We start from the raw sequence: 22,877 nt of genomic DNA, 5'->3' as shown, positions 1-22,877 counted from the left end.
AGGCTTTTATTACTAGTTGGTGGGTTTTTGGTGGTGGTTTGCAGTGGTAAGTTCTGCTTTCTGTTGCACACAGTCTGATTCTGCTGCTGTTTACATTTTGTTAACTGCTTTCAGACTATGAAATGAATTAGACCTTGATCCTTATAGTAGTAGCCCATTTTTTATGTGCTAGGGATTCAGCCTTAAAAACAATCAGAATATAATACAAAGTAATAAAAGAATATTTTTGTGTTACCTTTGCTAATGTTGATATAAGCAATTATGCATTTTAAGGTTTTTATGAGAATTTTTCTGAGTTGCTTGTTACTATAAGCCCTTTCAAAAAGTAAATAGGACATAATTCAAAAGATCGTGTTTGTTTTTCATTTAAAACTTACTGCTGTTGACACAAAAAATACATCTCTCACCTAAAGAGAATAGGAAATAGTTTATTCTGCAGTCATTTTAAAGCACCATAGTCTGGGAACACAGATTTAGGTTATCCCAGATTCCATGTTCCAAAGTTGGAACAGTTTTATAGTTTTAGGGAACAAAGAAGGTCATAAATCAAGGGAAGTTTAAAATACATGGTGGGTACATCAGAGAGGCAGTTATAGCAAGATGGGGGAGGTTTTTTTCTTCCAGTTTTTCAAGACAGGCTTTCTCTGTGTAGCTTTGCGCCTTTCCTGGAACTCACTCTGTAGCCCAGGCTGGCCTCGAACTCACAGAGATCCTCCTGCCTCTGCCTCCCAAGTGCTGGGATTACAGGCGTGCGCCATCACCGCCCGGCTAAGACAGGGTTTCTTTGTGCAACAGTCTTGGCTGTCCTGGAACTCACTTTGTAGACCAGGCTGGCCTCAAACTCAGAGATCCACCTGCCCCTGCCTTCTGAGTGCTAGGATTAAATGAGAATGCTACTACTGCTCAGCAGGAGGCTTTTCTATAGGCCCAAGATGCTATTTGATGAAGTTCTTAGCTTTTGGTTGGTGGATGCTATTGGTTTGCTAAGTCAGTAGATTTCCAAAAATTTTTATCTGTTAGTTACAGGATATTAGTTCTTAAACAGAGATGGGCAATGCCTGTTCCAGGGGCTAAAACTAGGTCAAGACAAGGTATTTAGCCTCTGGACATACAACATTCCAGTCTCCCTGTATCATTGCACTTTTAATCAGTCAGTCTTTGTAGACACAATTTCTTTCCAGGAATTGTCATTCACATCATTTTATATCCAAATTCACCCTTGAAAGCTTGCTATCTATCTATCTATCTATCTATCTATCTATCTATCTATCTATCTATCTATCTATCTATCTATCTATCTTTCCTTCCTTCTATCTATCTATCTATCTATCTATCTATCTATCTATCTATCTATCTATCTATCTATCTATCTATCTTTCCTTCTATCTATCTATCTATCTATCTATCTATCTATCTATCTATCTATCTATCTGTCTATCATCTATCTTCTCAGGCACTGTCTGACCCATTTGACATGGATATGCATTTTTATAACTAAACAGATTATCTGGAAGATGATAAAGTTTGGGTAGCCCTTAAACATACTTTATTGGGGAAATAAGATAAAAGAAACAAATTCAAATTGTTACCTTTCTTTAAAGTTGAGATAATGATAGAGCTATGCTTTTCTTCTTCTTTTCAGTGAATATACTTTTTAAAAAAGTATTACTCATGGTGGAGAGATGACTCAGCAGTTACCAGTACATTCTGTTCTTGCAGAGGACCTCACAGTTAGGTTCCCAGCTACCATATTGGCAGATCAGAACTGCCTGTAACTTTAGCACCACAGGTATCAGATGCCTCTGGTCTCCATAGGCTCTGCATTCACTTATGTGAAGACATGCGTGTGTGTGTGTGTGTGTGTGTGTGTGTGTGTGTGTGTGTGTGTGAAACTTCAAAGTTTAAAAAAGCATTGCTGTTAAGATCATTTGTATAATGATTATCTATCTATCTTTATATATATATAGATGAATCATGCCTGGGACTTTGCTAATGTAGTTGGGAAACAGGGTTAGAGCCAGCTCCGGGATAGGTGAGGCCAGATTGGAATGTGGCACTATCTCTTGAAGGTGGGATTTTTTGACAAGTCTTTTAACTTTTGTATGTGGTCAAAAACTTCCATTAAAAATGTTTATGTAGGGGCTGGAGGCAGAGTGTCTATTTAGCAGACCAGTAAATCACAGAAATGCAGTATGATGTAGTAGTCTTTAGATCAATGGTTCTCATCCTGGGTTCTTGACCCCTTTAGGGGGTTGATTGACCTTTTCACAGGGGTCATATATCAAATATCCTGCATATCAGATATTTATATACATTATGATTCATAACAGTAGCAAAATTACAGTTATAAAGTAGCAACTAAAATAATTTTTTTGGTTTGGAGTCACCACAACGTGAAGAACTGTATTAAAGGGTTGCAGCATTAGGGAGGTTGAGAACCACTACTTTAGATCTTGTTATTTCTCCATGACACCTGTATTCTCAAGGGTCATGGGTGCTTTCATTTAAGAAGCCTACCCCTCTCAATTTCCAATATGTATTTGACCACATAATACCTGCCAGAATCTTGTAAAACATCATTTTGAGGAACTCACCAGTAAGTGAGGCTTTGTCTGTGGACAATGCTTTCTGAGGGGTGTTGGACTTTATAAGGAAGTAGGAAAGAGATGGAGTTTTAAGTTGACTTTGTCAGCCTTAAGCTCAGTTTTATGCCTGAATCGGGTGATTTTACTTAATTTTAGATAGTAGCCGCCTTTGTTGACTGAGCAATTTATACCTTTTGGTTTCTAGTACTGTTCTGCATAACTGACTTAATTGCACTATTGAAGCAGTATACGCACATGTGTTGGGTGTAATAATTGGCCCTAAGTGCTGTCTGAAGCCAGACACTAGTGAGTTTTCAGCTGACTTTAAAGCAGACATTGTTTACTGTCACTTGAGGGTACACAAGTCTCTCTGTACTGTCAAGGGATGTTCATATGCATGAGACAACTTTTTCAGAGGGACTTGTCATTGTGGATTGCTATCAGGATGGGATTATCCTGTATTTCATAGGCTCTAATAAGCCATAATTAAGAATCAAGGCATTACAATGTATAATTGAATAGAATAAAATCGGATTTGAAAGCGAGGTGTTGATTTACTTATGCTTTGAGTAAAGTGTATCTTGTGTGATTATGTAGTGATACACATCTCTAGCATTTCTTTAATGTGTGATCCTTTATTCAATCTCAGATTCATGAGGGCCTCTTATTTTGATAACTCCCTGGAAGCAGTTACAGATGATTCAGCATCTATGAAGTGTAGCAGTGTGTCCTGCTTTGCATAATCAGCTTGGAACTCTGAGCTGTGTAGTGTTTGTATCCTTCAGTCTCTTTTCCTCCTCATGGCTTTGAGTTTCTCTCTACTCATGCCTAGAGCTGTTGTCTGTAGTTCCCTGCTGGCTGTAGTATTTTGCTGTCTGCCATGTATGAGATGGGTTGGGTTCTCTTTTTTTTTGGAAAGAAAATGTGGCTCTAGTACTTTGAAGTAAGTGCTGGGTAGAACTGATAATGTAACGGAGCAGGGTTGGAAGAAAGCATGATTGATATTGGAAGGGTCATATCAACTCTAGACATCTGTGGGATCACTAACAAAAAGGTGTATTTTCTTCTGAAAAGACCGGTTATGAAGCACTTGGTTTTCACTTTCTGGAGTAAGGCTTGGAAACTAGTCCACCCTCAGGTTCAGTTCTTGTCTTGTGCTCTGGTGTTTGAGCAAAGCAATTCGTGGTGGTGGGTTTGAGGTTCTTGATGATAAGAAGCACAGGAACCTTGCAGCATCCAGCTGATGTCCTAGGCCCACATGGAGTACTTCTCAGAAAGGGGGTAACCGAGGACATTTGATTCCTAGCATAGATGGTGCTTTGTCATTTGCTGATTAGTGATTTTTGGATATGTGAAGCTATACTTGTAATTAGTTTTTCTTAGTTGCTTGAAGGAATTTCCATTAATTGTTTTTTTTCTCTCTCTCTATATAATGTATATATATGATTTATTTATTATGCATACAGTGTTCTGTCTGCATGTTTGCCTGCACACCAAAAGAGGGCATCAGATCCCATTATAGATGGTTGTGAGAGCCGCCATGTGGGTGCTGGGAACTGAACTCAGTATCTCTGGAAGAGCAGCCAGTGCTCTTAACCTCTGAGCCATCTCTTCAGCCCCATTAATTGTTTTCTTAGTTTTTATTATTTCTAGAAGAGAGGCCAGTGTAGGCTAACAAGGAATGCCCTTAGTAGACAGTTAAGCCTTTATCTGTCTACTTCTCAGGAAACATTGCTGAGTTCTAACTCATTCTGAAGGAGTCACCAAATTTTAGGTGTGTAACTTTATTTCTTGTAACAAGTGTCTCACGAGAACAGCACTCCTAGCTGAGGCTCTCCTGATCTTGCTAAACTTCATCACCTCCTCTCTTTGCCATCTCTAAACCTAGTCCAAGGAGAGAATTGAGATGTCATCATAAAAAGAAAAAAGCCTTTTGGTGGGATGCACAGTTCAGTTTATAACTAAGCTGTCCCTTTATCACCTTGTTAAAATACTCTAAGCTTCCAGAGCAGTAGTCTGTCATCTGCAAACAGGTAACCCCAGGCAGGAGTGATTGTATTCCGCACTGACTGTCATGCTGTCTTGTGATAGTTATCAGTCTTGCATCAATACTGATACCAACATGTGTGCTCTACACTCTCCAGAGAACTGCTAGGTGATGGCTTCAGCTGTTGAAAGATTTGCTAAGATAATCTAACTCACCTAGTTCTATAACTTCTCTAAATTCTGTTTTTAGATGAGAATGAAAAAAACAAATCATTGGAAAACTATGTATTTGGATTACATTATTTTGTTTTCCTGAAATATGGAGGCCTTTTTTTTTTTTATTATGCTCCTGTAGAGACGTTGATGTAAAATTTGTTACCTTGTTTCAGAAGATTGTTGAGGACATCTTTCACTCTATTGTAAAGTGTCTCCCATGTTGTTTTAAATGAAAATTTGGCTTGCCTAAAGGAGTCTATCTTTTAGAAAAAGAGAATTAGAACTTTTTGCCTTGGCTGCTTGGAAGCTCAAATGTAGATTAAGAACTCATTTACAATGAACTCTATGTGGCCATGTGACCTGCTTATATTTTACAATTATATAATGATGTTCTGTGTATTTTACTGTATTCTTAGAGAAAACATCTCTGATATTTTTTTTTTTGAAAGAGATGAGATATAATTAAAATGAAACCAGTGTAAATGTAGTTACTGGTTGTCACCACTAAACACTGGCTGATTACTTACCATCACTGCTAAGTAGTTGCTTCAGTGACCACCCAGAGTAAAGGCCATAGATCTGTGTCTGGTCTGGCTCCTAACTTCCTCTGTCACTGCTACACTAGCTGTTAAGTAGCCATAGTGCTCTCCTTGCCGGTTCCTTCCCTTAACAGTTTGAATTCCTTTTCCTTCATGGCCCTCTGTCCTCCCTAGAACAGCTTCCCCACAGAGAATGTCTTCATAGAGGCCTTATTCACATGCTTCCTTTTTGTGCCCTTGCTGGAGGAGGCCATTTTTGTCTCTGTTGTTCCACAGCTCCTGCCTCCTGCACTTCCCCACTTACCTACTTTACGGTCTGCACCTCCACACCGAAATGTTAGCTTCTTGAGGGAGGACTAAGTTAGTTACTGCTGTGTGTCTAGCCACATAGAACTGCCTGGAAGTAACGGTGCCTAGTAAATGCTGTTGAATGAATCAGTGAATTGGGCAGGGCCACCAGAGCTGTTGCTTTCATTTCCAGGGATTTATGAGCATGCATGACCTCCAGTGAGACCATTCCACTGCATTCGTCCTGCATGACCTTCCACATCCTGCATCTTGCTGCTGCTCATTATGTAGCTTTTACTAAACAATGTGCCAGGTACTGTGAGAATCTAGAGAAAAGGTCTGATCTGTGTCCATAGGGACTTTGGGGTGGGGAGGCTTGAGAGTATTTGTTCTAGCAGAGTTGGGATTCATAGATGATATATTTTGGTTCTAATGCTATGAGTCCACATTTCCATTCTGCTTTATATTTTGCATGGCACCTTCCCACACTTCTTCAGTCCTTGAAATGTCCTGGAGAGTCAGGTGTTATTCTTTTTCCTGTTTTACAAGGAAAAGCACCCAGAGAGGTTGAGGACCTCATTGAGGTTGCAGAGTTCTGCTTGTTTTTGCTTACTAAGGATTTCTGTTTCTAAGCCAGGGCCTCATTGTGTAGCTCAGGCAGACCTCAAAGTCATGATGTTCCTGCCTTAGCCTCTAAGTGTCTGGGATCAGAAGATAATGCTGGCTTGTCCCACTGCAAAGTCCTATTTGAGTTTTCAGTTTTAACTTTTGAGAACAACTATTTGTTTGATGTTATGAGGATACTTTTTATGGTTTTGTTTTCTTGCTTTGTGCATGCACAACTTTTGTGCATGTTGTGGACTGAACCCAGGACCCTGCACATACTGGGCAAGTGCTGTCCCACCAAGCTCCTTCTGCAAACCCTGAATGCCTCTGTGTGACATGTCTACTGAGTGTTCTAAGAAGTGTTTGGTGTATTCCCAGCAGCAGCATGGATTTGGTTGTTTTCTTCTTCCATTCTTTTCCTCTGTCTTTGATTGAAAGTTCTAGCTTTGGAGAGTGATGGGCTGTCTTGGTGAGTAACCAGATTTTCATAGGTTCCATTTCCCTTCTGTCTGTGCTTCCTTTGATCTTTTAAAAGAAAGGCATTGACTTTCATGCTCTTGTCTCTGTCTGGACTCCATTACTCTATAAAGTCCAAAGTGAGAGCAGGATTACTCTGTAGAAGGAATTGCTGATGGTGAGTGCTTATTTTCCTTTCACAACATTTGTCTGGTCAACTAAAAGACTGAAGCTGCTATTTAAAAAAAGAAGAAGAAGAAAGAAAGAAAAGAAACCAATGAATTCCATTTTCAGTCTCTGGATCTTTATTCCATGTTTTAATGCTTGTCTGTGGGACTCCTTGGGAGCTGGTCCCTTGTGAATCCACTGGCACAGTCTGCCATCCTTGTTCCTGCTGGAAGGATTTGGTGGCCCGTTAGCCTGTTAGTAGAACACATTCCTTTTGGGGGATTAATTAGTCCTGGTTAGAGATGCAATTCATCATGTAAAATACCAGAGCTGTCTGAGTGAAAAATTCTGTGTCCAGCTTCACTGCAATCTAGTTTACCTTTTTGTGTTCCAGTGTGAACTCCGCACCAGTTTGTAAATCATAATCACAGTTTACATGAAATAAGGGCAAAATCTAAAGAGTGGTTGTGTAATTTGAATGTATCTAGGAGTGCCAACTTTACATCGTTGTCCTTTCCTTCTGCCTTTCTGGTTTTTTTTTGTTCTTTTTTAAAACCTTTTTGCCAGGTCCAGCAGCATTTCTTAAAAAGAAAAAGAAGGGAGGGAAGGGAGGAGGAGGGGGGAAGAGAGAGGAGAAGGAGGGGCGGAGGGGGGAGGGGAAGGGAGGAAGAGGAGAAGGGAAGGAAGAGGAGGAAGAGGAGGAGGAGGAGGAGAAAGAAGAAGAAGAAGAAGAAGAAGAAGAAGAAGAAGAAGAAGAAGAAGAAGAAGAAGAAGAAGAAGAAGAAGAAGTTGTTGTTGTTGTTGTTGGGTGTTGGTGGCACACACCTTTAATCAAAGCACTTAGTGGGCAGAGGCAAGCAGATCTCTGTATTCGTGGCCATCCTGGTCTACAGAGCGAGTTAGCCAGAGAGACCCTGTCTTGAAAAACCAAAAACCAAACCAAAACAATCAGTGGTGGTGATGCACGCCTTTAATCCTAGCACCCAGGTGGCAGAGACAGGCAGATCTCTGTGAGTTCGAGGCTACTTTGTAGAGAGTTGACAGCCAGAGCTGCACAGGGAATCCTTCTTTCAAGCCCTCCCTCCTCCCTACCCCTCTACCTCTGCCAACAACAACAATGGGGGAAAAAAAAAAGAAAAAGAAAAAAGAAAAACCCAACAAAAATAAAAGAAGGAAAAAACTATAGGGCCTCATGTTCATGTTCATCTTTAGCTGACCAGTACTTTCTTACAGGTGAGCTGTCACATGGTTAGGGTGAAGTCCTCAGCTTGGGATTGAGGCAGGAAAAGTAGCAATTCATATGTATGGTAGAAAGAGACTGGGCTTTGGTGTCAAGTGTACTCAGCTTTAATTCCAGCCTAAATTCCACTTGACAAACAAAGACAAAAACCCCTCCAAACTAAAACCTGAGAAGAACAAAAAAATGTAGTTTAGAATGATTGTGCCTATGACATGCTATTAATATCTTTTTTTGTTTGGAAGTAGGCTTCAGAAGCCCACACCTTTGACACTGACAGGGCAGCACATGCAAACTTCCATGACACTGGGTAGTAGGTGTGCTGGAATAAAGAGCTCAGCTTAGCAGTTAAGAGTTCGGAGATAGATTTTAATTACTCTGCAGTTGTTTAAAACCTAATCTGTAAACAGACTGACTTGGGTTTTCCATCCTTCTAGGATCTCTTATTCTCATTGTGTGAGGTGGGCAAATTAATCTCTTCAAAGCTCAGCTACTTCTAGTGTGGAAACGGCTGGAAGATAACAACAGGCCCCACTCCAGCAGGAGTGGACATATATTCAATAAAAAGTCAAATAAAGCTGTTTTCTTGCATGTGTAAGCCTCTCTAAATTTTAGAGGTCTTTATTATTTTCATTGTCTTTACTGCCTTTCCCTTCACTAATTAAAAAAAATACTGTAACAATTTATAATTTTAGAGTTTTATGTGTTTGACTAAAGACAAACTCATCCATCTTAGGTTACATCAAAAAGAAGAGGATGAACTTTCAGTGTGAGTTAAACTTGGCACAGGATAGTTCTTATATAAATATTTCCTCTGGAAATGAAAATAGGAGAAAAGATCCCCTGTGGACTCCATTTACTCCTAATCTTCGTTTTAGTAACCCTTCTCTTTCCTGAGTAACTCCTAATGATCCAGTAATGCAGTGCAGTGACAGCTCAGGCCAGAGAAGGTGTCCTCCCTGGGCCTGACGTTTCCTTAATGGTACTTCTGACTAGTTAAGGTAAACAGTGTGAGATGTTTGGCATGTTCCTTCCACGAATGGCAGTGTGTATGGGAGGGGGACGGAGGATGGGAGAGGTCCAGGGAAAATGGCAGGCTCATGCTGTGTAGCGCTGCACAGGTGATGGAGTAAAATATCCAGAAACTCCTACCAATGGGACAGTTGATCAATTGAAAGCATTTCTTGATTGTTCTTTAGATTAACATCCTGGGAGGTTTCAGTTTTAAAGAGCAAAGTTGTATGTCATAAAGACAACAGAGACACATGCTAAGATACTCGGAACCAAATATCGAAGGTGATTTTTGTGGCTCTCCCTTGGAGACCAAGTTGATTTACTTTAGTAGTTAAATACTTGTGTATTCTCTACCTGAAACAACCTTGGGAATAGACTGGCTTAGGAGCATGAGTTTACAGATGAGGGAATAGGGTCTGGCCCAGTACTGCCCTTCATAGCTCCCAGTAGTGTTTCATTTCATGCAACACTTGATCTCTTGGCATCCCTAACACATTCACAGAATTCATTTTGGAAGGTACATTGAAGTCACAGACAGGCCTCCTGAATTCCCCTCTAAATTGAAAAAGAAGTTTTATATATTGTGTGGCTCATCAATTAAGACCCCCATGCTCTGAGTGACAGTTTGGAGAAGAATGTTGTACAGTATTTTGCTTGAAAGTATCTGGAAGTGGATATGTGATTGATTTGCTGACAGACCATCTCTGAAAGCAGTTCTAATGATGGACTTATAATTGATTGCATCCATCATTGAGAGCCTAAAATATCCCCCTCCCTAAATTAAAAAAGATAAATGAAATAAACTAGGCTGATTATATAAGCTGACAAATCTGAGGGAATTTAATGAAACTCTAAATTACCACAGGGAGCAGATAAGAGAAAAAGGTTTCTTTATTATAATACTAAATTAAAAAAAATTATTCAAGAAAGATAATGGAGGAAACAAAGATCTGTGGCCCATGTATCAAACTGAGTTATTGAAAGATTTTTAATAAGTGTACCTATCTCATTGTCTGGTTATTGTTGATTCCTATCAATCTTGTTGGTGCTGTTTGAAGAATAGTGAATGCAGGCACTGTCTTGTAGTGCAGCTTACGTTATTGCTGTTGTAACAGATTTTAGAATTAACATGACCTTATCCCCAGGCTGCTGGGTGCTCTGTTCCAATTTCAGGCCATTCGAGAGTGAGCTTTTAGAAGGTGGTTCCTTGGTGAGAGAAATTTTATCCCTTAGTGTATTTCAGCCACGTATGACTGAAATACCATCCAGAGTGACTTAAACAATGATGTTTATTATCTCCCCTAACAAGAAGTCTTGAGGGGAGGGTAGCTTCAGGGATGGCTCCTTCATGTCGCCCATGGACACAGCTGCAGTAGCATTTGCTATGCCTTTTGCTTCCATAGATGACAGAAGTGAATTGGAATCTCAGCTCTATGTGTCAGTGTCCTGGGCTGGAGAAGGGACCTTTCTCTAGATGTTCTGTAGGTTTTGTTAGCCGAAGTTGCTCTTAGGAATTACCATGATTCTTATAAATCAAGAGCCGCCCTGCTTCCCTCCATATCCATGCCCATCGCTGTCTGAGTAAAATAATTTCAGGGGTCAAGAGAATAGATGAAGGGTGGGCTCTGTGGCTATGCAACCTATGCATGTACTTAGGTGGGTGTTGGAGTCGACCTTGAAGGTTATTTTGTATTTTCTGGTAATTCATGTCATTTTCTTGTTTGAAGTATGAATGTGCTAGTGTATTGACTGGATACTGTTCTTCTGATTGTTGCTTTGAAGTGTGACACAGCTTTATAATTTCTGTCTTCACTAGGACTCTGTCTACCAGTGATGATGTTGAAGACAGAGAAAATGAGAAAGGCCGCCTTGAAGAAGCCTATGAGAAGTGTGACCGTGACCTGGATGAATTGATCGTTCAACACTACACAGAATTGACAACAGCCATTCGCACTTACCAGAGCATCACAGAGCGCATCACTAACTCAAGGAATAAAATCAAGCAGGTGAGCCTTCTTTCTTCCTGTCTGGCAGTGGTCACTTTCCCTTACAGGTGTGGTTTGTGTGCCTAATGGTCCTTGACCAGTGATTCATAAAGACAGTTTCTGGAATTTTGAGAAGCTGTTGTTTTCTGGGTACTCTGCCTTTAGTGCCTAAAGGACAAAGTGAGTTTCTAAGAGATGCTTTTATATTTGGTCAAAGGGATGATCTACTAAAAACAAAAAACAAAAAAACTCCATACCATCAGATCATATTTTTGTAGGTCTTAGCTACATATTTTTTAAATTGTGTATGGTGTGTTTGCATGCATGCACATATGTGTATAGGTGTACATGTGTGTGTATGTATCTGTGGGTCTGTGTATGGAGGCCAGAGGTCAGCATTGGGTATCTTCCTGTATTACTTTCTACTTCTTCTTTTTTTTTTTTTTTTGAGACTAGATCTCACTGTATCTGAAGCTCCCTGATTCAGCTAGACTGGCCTCCCAGCAAACTTCATGGCTTTACTTGTCTTTCTCCATCTGGCACCAGGGCTACTGGCATGTGCTACCATGCCTAGCTCTTTTGTGGCTGCTAGAGATCTGAAGTCAGGTTGTCATGCTTGTGCAACGGGTACTGAGCACTGAGCCATTTCCTGAGCCCCTAGACTGTGTATTTGAAAGATCACTCCTTTAGTACTTTTTTGTACTGTTCTTTGATAAGTAACAGTAATTGCTATTGTATTGAACACTGACTTTTTTTGTTGCCAGGTATCATTGCTTCTGTTATCTCAACATATTTAGAATGTGAACTCAAGGCTCCCTGACTCTAAAGCCTTTACTGGCATATTTTCTTCAGTAATTTTTCTTCAGTAATTTTTCAAGTAGCGCCTTTCACCTTTAAAAAATAAATATGAGGCATTACAGAACCCCAACATGCCAAATACCAAGAGGGCTAGAGATCTCTGCTTATGTAATATTGGGGTGAGGACTGCAGAGCAAAATGCTTGGCCCCCTTTTTGGCAACTGCCCTTCAAGGACCTTTGAGAGATTATGCACTGTGCAGAGACTGTGGCTTGGAGTTTGCTATCTGGGCTGTGAGATGTAGAGGACTCCCTAGCTTGTTCCTGCTCAGGAACAGCTGTGCTTATGGTGTTGTTACATTCTTTCTTGTCCTTTGACCTTTGATTATGATTTTGTAAGCAGTGCATAAGTCATACTTCTCAGACACTATGGATGTGAGTTTCAGCCTCTAATCTTAGAGTCCAGCTCTGGAACCAGTAAGCTCTTAGTCTTTTATGAAGCAGTCTCTTTGTATTTTACAAAGAACTGGCCAATTTTGAAAGAAAGTCTATAATTTTAGCCTTTAAATGTGGTAGTTCCCTCCTATGGATTTATCTTGAAACTGGACGAAGCTATAGATGAATTGGTCTTATGTAAAACAAACTCTAGTCCATATTGACCCTGTATAGTAAGCTCAAGGGAGGCCAGGAAATGAATGTCTAACACTGCTGACCTTCTGGCTTTCCTTGGGTAATCACAGGAAGGGTGAGAGATCTCTGATTAGTTTGGTTGACAGGAAGGACTTTGTCTTAATCTCCAGGGAGGTGTCAGCAGTGATTACTCTGCTCTTGCCACTCAACATCCAGACAATAGCATCATTGCTGCCAACAGAATGTGTCTGCTGGTCTTGGTGCTGAAACAAGGATCTCATCTTGAGGCTCTTTCATTTGTTCTAGACGCCACGCTCTATTGTATTTACCATTCTCACTTTCAGTATACTAAAGTCAGAGCAAAAGAAAGAAAACAGAAGAAGCCTTTGTTATTCCAGTTTGCCAAGGAAGTAAATGTCTCCTGATTCAGTGTTAGGGATTAGTGCAGTATTTGGACAAGAAGTGCAGGGTTAAAGCTTTCAAAAAACACTTGATTAATAAGATAGGAGAAATGCTGGAAAATGAAAGTAAATTTGTTTGTATTCTATATTTTGATAATTGTGTACTGTAAGCTTTTTTTTTTAATGACCAAAGGAGCAGTAATATTTCCCTACTTATCTTTCCATGTCTTTTTTGTTTTTGTTTTTGTTTTTTTTTTTTAACCTGCACTTCAGTTTATATACCAAGTATAGGTTTATATTTTCTCAGGCGAAAATGGGATGAGTCAGCCATCATCAAACTGCATTATTCTAGAGCCACACAGAAGTTGAGAATACTCAGATCTGATGTGAAGTTTCCTTTCTGTTCTCTAGCAAAGGAATGGAAAGACAATTGAGTCCATTAATATATCTCAAGTGCCAGCCATGGTCTCGGTTCTGTTTTAGGTGCTAGTGGACATAAAAAGTGGAAGACACCAGTCCCTGTCCTCATGGAGCTTACATGAGGATAGGTAGAAACAAATAGATTATTCCAGCTTTTGTTTAGTCTCTTTATCTTGAGTATCTGCATTGTGTAGAGATTGTTTTTCTAGGCTCTGGAGTACAGAAGTAAAAGACTTCTGTCCAGAGAGTTAAGTTTTAGTTTACATTCTAATCAGAATGAGCAGACCACATGATGTTTAGAAAAGAAAAAAAACAAGCAAAGAAATGACTAGGACTTTGCTCTTTTAACAAAGAGGAGGCTAGTATCTGCAGAGGATGAGGAGAGTCTGTAAGGGGACTTTGAGGAAGGAGGGATAGCAGATGCAATGATCCTGAAGCAACAAGAGGACTAGTGAGATGAGAGCAAAGTAAGGAGCCAGGAGAGTGACATGAGACAAATGAAAGAACCTGGTGTGTGAGGGGTGGCAAAGGGGACTTGGTGCCATAGGGTCTGGCAAGTCATTAGAAGAACTCCAGTGTTAATGAATGTACTCAGCTATACTTGGCTCATGTATATAATGATTTTGCAATGTGTACTATGCATAACTTTAGCCTTTTAGAAGCAGTAAGGTTTTAAACATGGGAACAACAAAATGTGACTAACATTTAAAGTCATACTGTACCTGATGATGTAGGAATATATTTTAAGGTGGGACAAGTCAGATAAAGATGTGCTCTTATTTATGCATGACTTCTCATTTTGACATCATTCCATATATCCATTTAGATTATATTGTTAGAATCTATGTCCTTCAGGATAAGTACATGATGATTCATGGGTTTGACTTTCTTCTCAAGTGGTTTGAAAATTTTACATTGGCCATGTCCATTTGGAAGTTTTTTATAGATTAAAAAATAATCATTGTAAATGAAATACCATATATGATCAATCAGGTCAAGTAATGTGGATAATAAACAGAATTCTTGAGTGATCCTATTATTGTTGAATACACTGTAAAACTGGCCAAAACAAGGTACCTCACAATCCATGGGTTCTGCTAGTCTTAAGGTGACTGTTAAAATGGCATTGACATTGATGGGTGTAATTGATACAGATTGAAGACTTGTATCATACATTGCCACACTTATTGATGTTTCTCTATGGTATGAAGGGGAGATGAGGTGAGTTCAGTGCAGATTTCTTCAAACATTCAAACATATTAAGTAATCTGTAGGCTGAGTTTTTTGTCCTGCTGCTCTCAAATAATCACTCAGAGGCTTAATATTAATTACAAATGCTTGGCCGATAGCTCAGGCCTGTTACTAGCTAACTCTTACAGTTACTTTACTTTAGGTTTAAATTAACCTATATTTCATATCTATGCTTTGCTACGTGGCTCATGGCTTGTTACCTCATTTTCTACATGTCCTGCTTCCTCAGTGACTGGCTGGCATCTCTCTTGACTCCGCCCTTCTCCTTCCCAGCATTGGATAGTTGGCTTTCCTGCCTAACTTTATCTTGTTCAGCTATTGGCCAGTCAGTTTCTTTATTAAACCAATCACAGTGACAAATCTTCACAGTGTGCAGAAGGATTATTCCATAGCAGTAGTCAGTCCGATGCCTATCATAGAAGAAGGGTAGGCAGAGCTGAACATACACTTGCCTTTCTTGTATACATACAGACACAACATTTCACATGTTATTGGCTGTTTTCTTGGTATTAGATCCCATACTAAAAACCTGCTTTTCTTGCCTATAACTATGAGTAATTATTCAAGTGATGTTCTTAGGGGCTCCATTATTCAGGAATGCAACGTTCATTACTTAACATTTACCCAAAATGACTTTTTGGCTTTTATATGAGAGTATACCTTGAAAGGTAGAATTAGGATGAAGAATAGCCTTAATTAATACAAAGAATGTCATAGAAGAACAGCGTGGTTTTTGTAAGATGTTATTTACAACCTAAATGTTAGTGAAAATTTTTAACTATTTGTATGAGAAAGGGAAGAAAGCCTCAGGTTTCCAGAAATGGACATTGGCCAGTAACAAGAGCTGTAATTTAAATGCAGAACAGCAGTCTTAAGTATGTTATTGGAGTTGTAGGAACCACAAGATAGTCTTTTCATAAAGTTCAAGGGTTTCTTAATCTGTGTCTGCATCCAGTAGCTGAACGTATTGCCCTTGGAATGAGTTGAGGGGATATTTTCAGAGAATTTAAAACCTGAAAATGAAAGTTTAAAAAAAAAAAAAAAAAACTGAAGGGGAAATATGGAAAATAAAAATGTGAGGCTAATTTAAACATGACTGTTGTTTCTCAAGTTTATTCTTTCTATGAACTTTCTATAAACTCTATAGGACAAACCAGCTGGGCCCTTCTCATAGGCACATGTGTATGAAAGCACTTAGATGTAGATTTACTTCCATTGCCACAAAAGGAATAGAACAATATTTTGTATTTGTAAACTAAGTGATATTGATATATTAATTTTTAGTGACCATTTCTTGCTCAAGAGGGAGCTTCTCAGGTTCCTTCTGGCCCACAGGTGTCCTAAGATGCTTGCACATATGCTGTGCTTTATTATGGGTGTTAGCACACTCAGAGGAATTTTCCCTCTTTATTTCTCTTGATTTGAATTCAGCACTTTTTTGCTTTTTTGTCTTGAAGATTATGGCCTTCTTGTGTTTTCCTGGGCAGCTATGTATCAGTCCCTCTAAGTGTGTCTCTGGATTCCTTTTACAAAAGCTGAGGCAGATTTGTATTTTCTTAAAGCCTGAGTTAGTTTTCCTCATTTCTTTGTTTGTCCCAATGTTGGGTTACAAAAATTGCTACTTCTCTGCCACCTGTATCATCTCACATTTCTTTTTTTCAGTAGCCTCTTGAGCCCTGCCTTTGTTGTTTTCTGGTCTCTAACTAGAGTGACTTACAGTTCTGTATATTGAGCCTGGAGTTGTTGGTGCTGCTGAACACAGGATTTGAAGCAAATGTCAAGTTACTGTAATCCCAAGGAGGCAAAGCATGATGACATGATTTTAACAACTTGACTTTCCATGGATTTGTTTATGAATGAAACAGTATAATATAATTTTTCAATATTAATTATCCCTATAATTAAACATAACAGAATGAGAATACTGTCATCATATTTATAAAAGTAGAACATGGATTTGAGAAATAAATGTTTATGTGAGTTTGGTACTTTCTTTACAGAGTCTCTGTTTCATATCCTTAATTAAAAAGGCCTTGTTTAAATTTATTAATTGACAAATGAAAGTATGCACATTTATGGATGTACGATGGTATTTTGGAATATGAACACATTGTGGAATGGTGACATCAAGTTAATATGTACATCACCTTACATAGATACCATTTCTCTGTATTAAAACCACTTACAGTATCTCTAGCAATTTTCAAGTATAAAACACATTGCTATTAACTTCAGTCAGCATGTTGTACAACAGATCTCTTGAATTTGCTCTTCTTATCTAATTAAGCATTTGTATCCTGTGGCTAACATCTCTTCAGTCTCATACTCTGATAACCATCATTTTCTTCTCTTCTGAGTTTGACTTTTAAAAATTGTCACATATAAGTGAGTTTGTGTGTTATTGTCTTTGTATGCTTGGCTTCTTTCTCTCAGCATGATGTCTTCCAGTTTTATCCATGTTGTTGCAAATGTCAGGATTTCCTTCCTTTTAGAAGATGTGTCATATATTTTTTTAAAGGATAAATGCTGTGCATATGTGCGTTATTATCTTTATCCATTTGTCTGTTGGACACGTACATTGATGCTGTGTCTAAGTTTTTGTGAGTAACACTGTATGAACATGGCAGTGTAGATGTCTCCTTGACATACTGATTTCGTTTCTTTTAGATATACAGATGTTCCTTGATTTATGGTTGGATTATATCTAACCATAAATATGATAGTACTCCTATCATAATTGAAAATGCCACAAATACAAGTACATTTAACATATCTTGTCCATCGAACTCTCAACTTGCGTATAGTGCATTGTGGAGGGTTCTTTGTTTACTCTCCTGTAGTGTGTGGCTCTCTGGGAGCTGTAGCTTGCTGCTGCTGCCCAGCATTCTTATAGGGCATCATACAACATAATACTAACCTGAAAAATGATCACAATTTGTGGGAATGCTCCTATTGAATATGTTTCACTTTTATGTCATTATGAAGTTGCCATCATGAGTTGGAAGCTATCTAAATGCCCAGTAGTGGGAGTCTTAGTTCACATTGTACTGTTGTTTTATTTATTTATTTTTTATCAGGAACCTCCATATTCTTTTCTTTTTTCTCTTTTCTTCTCTCCCTTCCTCCTTCCCTCCTTCCCTCCCTCTCTTCTTGTCTTTTATTATTTCTTTCTTTATTATTATTTTTTTTTTGAGACAGCCCTGTCTGTCTGTATAGCCCTGGCTGTCCTAGAACTCATTATGTAGATCAGACTGGTCTTGACCTCATAGAGATCTGCCTGCTTCTGCCTCCTGAATGCTGGGATTACAGGTATGTCTCTACCTTGGCTTTATATTATATCCTTCAATGGTTTATTCCCCATCTTTATTGATATTTAATTTTCACGCAGTAATATGCATGTATTTTGATATTACATGTCAGTACATTTGGTGTTTATATATTTCAATTTGTTACTATTGTGTCAGAGAATTCATTCCTGCTATGTAGCCTAGGCTAACTTCAAGCTTGGCTGTTGTAGTCCAGGCTGGTTTCAAACTTAGGCACCTCCTGCCTCAGCTTTCCTAATACTTACATTATACAATGTGCATTGTCACATGTGATCTTCTGCTTCTTATAATCAGTTCTCATCCACATCCTGCTGTGCACAACTACTGATAGAAAATCTGTCACTGGATTAGATTTGCCTGCTGGGGAACTCATACACATGTCCTTATTACAAGTGGCTTCTTTTCTCAGCACACAATTTTGATATTCTTCATGTTTTTCTTTTTTGTTGCTGATTGACTCCCTTTCCCATTTTTTATGATTTTTCTAATCAAAAAATAAAAGACTCAGGACAGCTTGGTAATGTGGTGTGCTGAAAGAAAATGACCCTCATAGGGAGTGGCACTATTAGGATATTTGACCTTGTTGAAGGAAGTATGTCACCGTGGAGGTGGGCTTTGAGGTCTCCTTTGCTCAAGCTTCACTTAGTGAGATTGTTCTGTTCTGTTGCTTGAAAGATGTAGCTCCTTCTCCATTCTCAGCTCCCTCTCCAGCACCATGTCTGCCTGCATGCCGCCACGTTACACTATGATGATAATGAACTAAAGCTCTGAAACTGTAAGCCACCCAATTAAATGTTTCCTTTTATAAGAGTTGCTGTGCTCATGGTGTCTCTTCACAGAAATAGAAACCCTAAACTAAGCCAGGTAATAAGAAAAAGTACTTTCTTATGTCCTCTACCTTGTTAGTCCAGTTTAGGGAATAATCTTAGTGATGTTCACTTTATGTATGACCCAATGCCAGTGTGTTTGCTACTATTATACCTTATTTTTACTTTAGTTTCTATGTAGTGAGCAAAAGTGGGAAGTGCTCTGATTGTATGTGTATATGCTACCATGAAATTCCATAATGTTTTTTTCTCACCATGCAGGAATTTGCTACGCTTGACTGACACTTTGTAAATTTGTCCCCCACCCTTGGTCAAGAGCCTAGTTGAGTGTTCTGATAAAATTTATTTTTACCTACTTTCATGGGAAAGACTAAAATTGTAGAATTAAAGTCATAGGAGAATATCTGAAATCAAATTCTAACAGATTTGTAAAATGTAATGAGATTAACAACAACTACTTAGATCAAGAATACAAGGGAATTTATGAATGACCTTGAGAGATATTTAAGTCTAAACCAGAAATAACGATAAAAATTGTCTTCCCTGACCTCATTCTTGCCAGGTCCCAAGTCCATGTAAAAGCTGGGACTTGTACTGCTGGAGTTCTCCCTTCTCGAACATTTGCATATCTGGTAGTGAGCTCATACTGTTCTTGAGTTTTCTGTTTCAGAAGCTGTAGATTGACTTCTTGCCACATAGGGAGCTCGATTTAGTCCTTCCCTCTTCTGACCATCACACCTTCTTCCTTCCTCTTCTCTAAAAACAATAGATATTCCTTTTTTGGTTAACCTCTCTGTGCCTCTTTATTGTAATCACGCAAATAGTCACACCTGAGCCATTGCATGGCTGTGTTTCCATGTGCAGTTTGTTGCCACCATTGTTCTCCCTGGGGTGATGAGATTGGCCCTGTAGCTTTCTTCTGTGTAGGAAATCCCCCTTTGCCCATTTCATCTGTGCTCTTGTATAGATGGAGCAGCATTTCTCAGAAGTTTGCTGATTCTGTCCATGCAGTGTTTATTTTGTGAGCATTTGCATGTCTGAAAATGTCACCATTCTTTCTTCATGTTCAATTGATAGCTTTTCTGGGAAGTAATTCTCTCTCAGATTCTGAAGAGAGAGTGTCCTTTTGTCTACTTCACCAACTTTTGTATAGACCCTGATGTATTCTTTCAAAAGCTTTTAGATCTTCATTTTGTACCCACCACTTCTTGCTCTCACTTTCTCGGCTGTCTATTGCTCCTTCCCTCTCATTTTCTAGCTCTTTCCTCCTGTCCCCTTCCCTTTCCTGTGTTACTCCCTTCTCCCTCTCCCTCTAAGAAGGGTTTCAAAGAAGGCCAGACTGCCATCAAGGTCTTGGTCCTCTTGACACCGCCTCTTCCCATTCTGTTGTCTTCACTGCTTCGTTTGCTTTTTCAGTTTGAGAAATAGTTTGCACTAGGAATTTTTATTTGTTAAAATTTCATTAATATTTTTCTCTGATATATTATGAAAATAATTTTTTTCCTTCAGGATTCTTCTTTAGTAACTATTGAATTCCAGATCAATTTCTAATTTTTAAAAATCTTGTGCATCCACATGCACCCACACACTTGGAAGGAACATCTTAACTTTTTTATTCATTATCAATTTTACATCATTTTTTAAATTTCTAAGAATTTTTCATTTTCCAAAATTGTCATGTGCTGTTTTGTTTCTTTGATGTATTAGCTTTTCTTATTTTTCAATAAGTATGTTAACTATAGTTAAAAATGATTTTCTGTGTACTTTCTCTTTTACTAGTCCCTTCTTTTCATTTTGATGCTTGTCAATCCTTTTCTTTTTTAAAACTACTGTTCAGTTCATGCCTTATGTTCATGCTCAAAAGACTTGACTTGTCAGTCCTTCCTATGGATTTTCCTTGGTTGTCTGATGATTCTTGGCTGCCATTTGTATGCAAGGGAGCTGATTGGAAGCTTAGAGCAAATTGAGGGCTTTTTATATGTAGGACTCTCAGTTTCTTCAGTGAAAAGTCATATGCCTTGAAACTTGAACCAGATCACTTTCCCAGAGGGAATGCCCTTCCTTTCCCTGGTTGGTGCTGAGAGGTTATTGGAGTTTATTCATTGGGCCTAGGGGCCCTAAGGATCATGCTGGCTAATAGACTCCCCTTTGACTACGTCCTCTTGTTTTTGTTTGGCACTTCTCACCCTGCCTTCAGCCATACCTACCATTCCTTGACCCATATTCTTTCCAATTGTCCAGATTTTGCAATTGCCGGCAGAAGGACTTACCTGTCTGTGTGGCTTGATGCTGGTCCTCAAGATATCCCTGTGGGGAGTCTGAATTCTTTAGTTAGGCTTTCTATGTTCTGCTGCTGCCCTTCAGTGCAGCCAGACCCACTCCAGGCTGAGGCACTCAGGCTTCTATGGTCTGCTAACTTCCACCATTCACCTTCTGGCTAGCTTCTACAATTGTACTGTGATTTTCTGTTTGTTCTTCCCTCCTCTGTTTTTTTTTTTTTCTTGATGTCATGTTTATAAAGAATCTCTTTGCTTTTACCATGGTGGAATTGCAAGAAGTAATGGGGAGAACTAGAACCATCTCTGTCAGATTTTCTCTACCCCCTCCATGGAGTCATACCATCATGCTTCTCAAAAGACATCACAGATTCCTCTTATCCATGACTACTTTTTTTACATGAGCATTCTATAGAAAGCTGACTTAGATGTTATGAAATTATTAAATCAGATTAGTTGTTTTCTCAAGAGACCTTCTGACCCTAACAGACTATCTTCACCTTTTCCATGCTTGTTAGACAAATATTGAAATTTCATTTTACAGTAATCAAAAGCACAGTCTCAATAGTATGTTCACCCTCAATATTCTCATTGAAGAGGAATACAGGTTTTCAGGAGAAACGGACACACAGACTCTCTAGGGTGATGGGTATGCCTCATACTGTTGGCAGTTTGGATCATGTATGTAGGTATACATGGCTGTCAGGATGCACTAAGCCTGTACTGGAGTTGCACTCTATTAGGGGAAATAGAGACAAAACTAAACAAATGTGAGCTCTACATAGAAGCATATGCTAGCACTGTCAACACTGTTTGAAAGCAGTAATGTGATATGTAGAGAATTTAAAAATCCTCCCCCTCAAAAAAAAACAAAACAAAACAACAACAACAACAAAAAAAAAACAAGCATAGCAGCACATGGCTAAAGTCCTAGTGCTTGGGAGAAGGAGGCAGTCGTATCACCAGGTCAAAGCCGGTGGGTTTGAGCCAGCCTGAGCTACATGAGACCTTATCATTTTTTAAAAATTCCTTTTCCATGTTTTTTTACTTTTTTTTTTTTTTCGAGACAGGGTTTCTCTGTGTAGCTTTGCTCCTTTCCTGGATCTCGCTCTGTAGACCAGGCTGGCCTCGAACCCACAAAGATCCACCTGCCTCTGCCTCCCGAGTGCTGGGATTAAAGGCGTGCGCCACCACCGCCCGGCCCCTTTTCCATGTTTTAAACATTGAAAATTTTATAGGGTTGAAAATAGAACCTTAGTTTTATGATGTGATTGTGATTACTGTTCATCTCCCAATCCCTTTTATTGTAAAACTTCTCTACCTTTAATTAAATTTTGCATGTGCAGCAGTTAGAATGTACAGGTATATAGAATGCTGGAGATTGTCTATTTAATATCAGTTTATTAAGTGATGCTTAAAATAGGAGGCAAAAAAATCTGTCATGTGTCTTTGAGATTATCTCTCCATGTGTTTATTTTTTTCAATGATGGGCTTAATTTTATTATGGTTATTTGGGAAGAGCACTGAGATCCTTGGTCATAAACTTTGGCTGGAGTTCCAGAGCTGTAAGCATGGGCCATGTGGCCTTCAGCTGCAGGGGAATTGGGAAGGAATACTACAGCTGGACTCTCATACTGATCATTCCTCTCTTTAGGTGGATCCACATTAATAAGGTACTTCATATTTCCAGAGTGTCTAATATCCACTATAATTATTTCTAGATTCACTCAAAAGTATGCTAGAAGTAGTTTTCATGGGAAAAAAAATAAAAACACAGAGAGGTAGTGATGCACCCAAGTGATCAGAATCAGGATTAGAATTTAGCAGGGGGACCAACTAAAGGGAATAAGTGGGAGGGAATTAGGAACTG

General features: G+C 38.9%; 1 protein-coding gene across 3 annotated transcripts in view; it reads left to right on the top strand.

Annotated features, from left to right (window-relative positions):
* Positions 1 to 22,877, top strand: part of Exoc4 (exocyst complex component 4) — a 754,883-nt gene that overhangs the window by 6,388 nt on the left and 725,618 nt on the right. For all 3 annotated transcript variants that reach the window (XM_028866155.2, XM_037203667.1, XM_037203668.1), the window contains exon 2: positions 10,912 to 11,101. In XM_028866155.2, the coding sequence (XP_028721988.1) occupies positions 10,912 to 11,101 (190 nt within the window). The remainder of the gene's footprint in view (positions 1 to 10,911; positions 11,102 to 22,877) is intronic.

Source organism: Peromyscus leucopus, chromosome 3, assembly GCF_004664715.2.
Source record: "Peromyscus leucopus breed LL Stock chromosome 3, UCI_PerLeu_2.1, whole genome shotgun sequence".
Lineage (NCBI taxonomy): Eukaryota > Metazoa > Chordata > Mammalia > Rodentia > Cricetidae > Peromyscus > Peromyscus leucopus.
The sequence above is the reverse complement of the archived record's forward strand: the minus strand, read 5'-3'. Positions and strand labels throughout refer to the sequence as shown.